This window comes from Cyprinodon variegatus, unplaced genomic scaffold, assembly GCF_000732505.1.
Source record: "Cyprinodon variegatus isolate N-32 unplaced genomic scaffold, C_variegatus-1.0 Scaffold3961, whole genome shotgun sequence".
Taxonomy (NCBI): Eukaryota; Metazoa; Chordata; class Actinopteri; order Cyprinodontiformes; family Cyprinodontidae; genus Cyprinodon; species Cyprinodon variegatus.
In genome coordinates this window covers 3,301-5,311 of record NW_015154414.1, presented here as the reverse complement: position 1 = coordinate 5,311, position 2,011 = coordinate 3,301, and the positions used below count along the sequence as shown (strand labels likewise).

The following is a 2,011-nucleotide window of genomic DNA, read 5'->3' as shown; positions in this document are numbered from 1 at the left end:
TATTCTATTAACATTTCTCTATCTGGAGAATGGGTCTGTTCTATGTCTTCTTAATTCAGAGGGCCCCCTGCCTGTCTTTGCCTAGGGCCCCACATTTCCTAAATCCGCCCCTGGTCTGGAGAACAAACAAGTCTGCTCTGATGCATGCTGGGTAAAAAGAGAGTTTTTCTTTTTTAATATGATTTATTGAACCCTCTGTGAGTTTCTAAATCATAGTTTTGGGATATGATTTAGAATTTAGGCCTAAATCTCCTGCATAACTTCCCTCCTGCTTTCCTTCTCTAACAAACCTCTGAAGCCTTCAAAGAACATCTGCATCCATCTTAACGTTAGAATGCAGATATCAGACATTTGGACTGGACTTTATTTAGGGGCAGCAAAGTAACAGAGGTAGAATACAGTTATAAATCAGGCCAAGAAATTTGAAAATCATAAATTTTGTCACAATTCTGCTCTTGTTTGTGTTAATTTAGAAAAAATACACAGAAAGAAAACTCGTTAGGTTTTTTAACTACAATTCGACAAAAATGAGGAAAATCTTAAGGGGTATGAAGACACTGCATGCTGTCGTTAGCACAGTTAGGTGGTTTTTATTGGTAGAATGATCTCACCTGTGCCTGAAATCCTTGTTCCTTTAAGGAAGAAAAGGACATAAAAGCAGAAGAAAACAAATGTTAATTCACACAGTCTGCAGAGAAATTCCAAAAGAACAAAAATCCAAAGCTGAAGGTGTGAAAAAGGGAAACGTAAACATGTAACGCTCTGGGGAAATAATATCAAGCTGAGTTTATAATGAAGCTCATGTCTTTCTATCCTTTGGTTCTCGCCTTTTATTCATCATGCTGTGGAGTTGCTGTGGTTCGACAGAAAGACGGGTTGTGTCACACATTAAGCGCTAAGCCCTCTCTTTGTGCAGCTTCTCTTCTGCAACATAACAGCTCCGTCTTCTAAGGCCTATGTTTCCTTTCTGGCTGTCTGGTTGTACCTTAACTCCAGGATTCCCGTGGTGTTCATCGATGGGTACACCCGACGCACGAAGTTGAGGTCGCCGACGTAGAGGCTGCCGTCAATGCCCATCGCCAAGGCGACCGGCGCCAGCAGCTTGTTTCCGTCTGCAAGGCCGTTGCAGCTCGGGCAGGAGATGCTGCGCCTGCGTCCATTTCCCATGATGCTGGTGATGACTGGAGGCTGCTCCGTCACAAAGACGTTCTCGCCGCTGCCTTTGTGCAGAATACCTTTAAGAAAACCCCACAGAAGGTTTTAGAGGAGCGGCGGACTAGTGGTTAGGGCAATCCTGTTAGGGCAATCCTGAGGTTGTCAGTTCGAAACCAACTCTCTGAGCCAGAGTTGCCCCCACCCTGCTCCCCTGGCGCCCAAAGATGGCAGCCCACTGCTCCTGAAGGGGACTGGCCCGTTAAGCCCTGAGGGTTTTAGGAGCAAATTTGGCCCGAAATGACATATGTGAATAGAAGTCCAGCTCCCAAACTATAAATTGGAAACACATTTGTTTGTATTAGAGGAATATTTTTTTCAGAAGGAACTACTATTTTAAATGTCACCATGTCTGATTTATAGGTGATTAAACTGAAAAAAATAAAATAAAAACAAAATATAAAACAGCCTCACCAATTTCTTTTCCAAAATAAACACTGAAAAACACAATTAAGCCCATTTGAAACTGTGGATGAACCCTCAGACTTTATAGATCCACATCTCAACTCTAACTAAAGCTAATCTGGACTGAATCAGTTGAAGCATGTTTGTTCCACAAAGGTTTTAGTGGGCAGGATGCTGGGAGGAAATGGGATTAGGGCACAATGTCAAAAGTGCAAAAATGAATTTTTCCGCTCATAAAAGGGAATCTGATCAGACAGTTATGCTGATTTCCATTATTGGAGACCTTCTGCATGAGGCGAAGCCTTTGCTCTGAGCCTGGTTCTGCTGGAGGTTTCTTCCTGTTCAAAGGGAGTTTTTCCTCTCCACTGTCGCTACAAGCATGCTTAGTGTGAGG

General features: G+C 42.9%; 1 protein-coding gene across 1 annotated transcript in view; it reads right to left on the bottom strand.

Moving 5' to 3' along the window:
- Positions 1-985: 985 nt before the first annotated feature.
- LOC107081295 (teneurin-2-like) overlaps positions 986-2,011 on the bottom strand; it is a gene marked incomplete at both ends in the record, with an annotated part of 3,305 nt that continues 2,279 nt past the window's right edge. Inside the window, one exon of the mRNA XM_015369492.1 lies at positions 986-1,235. Within this exon, the coding sequence (XP_015224978.1) occupies positions 986-1,235 (250 nt within the window). The remainder of the gene's footprint in view (positions 1,236-2,011) is intronic.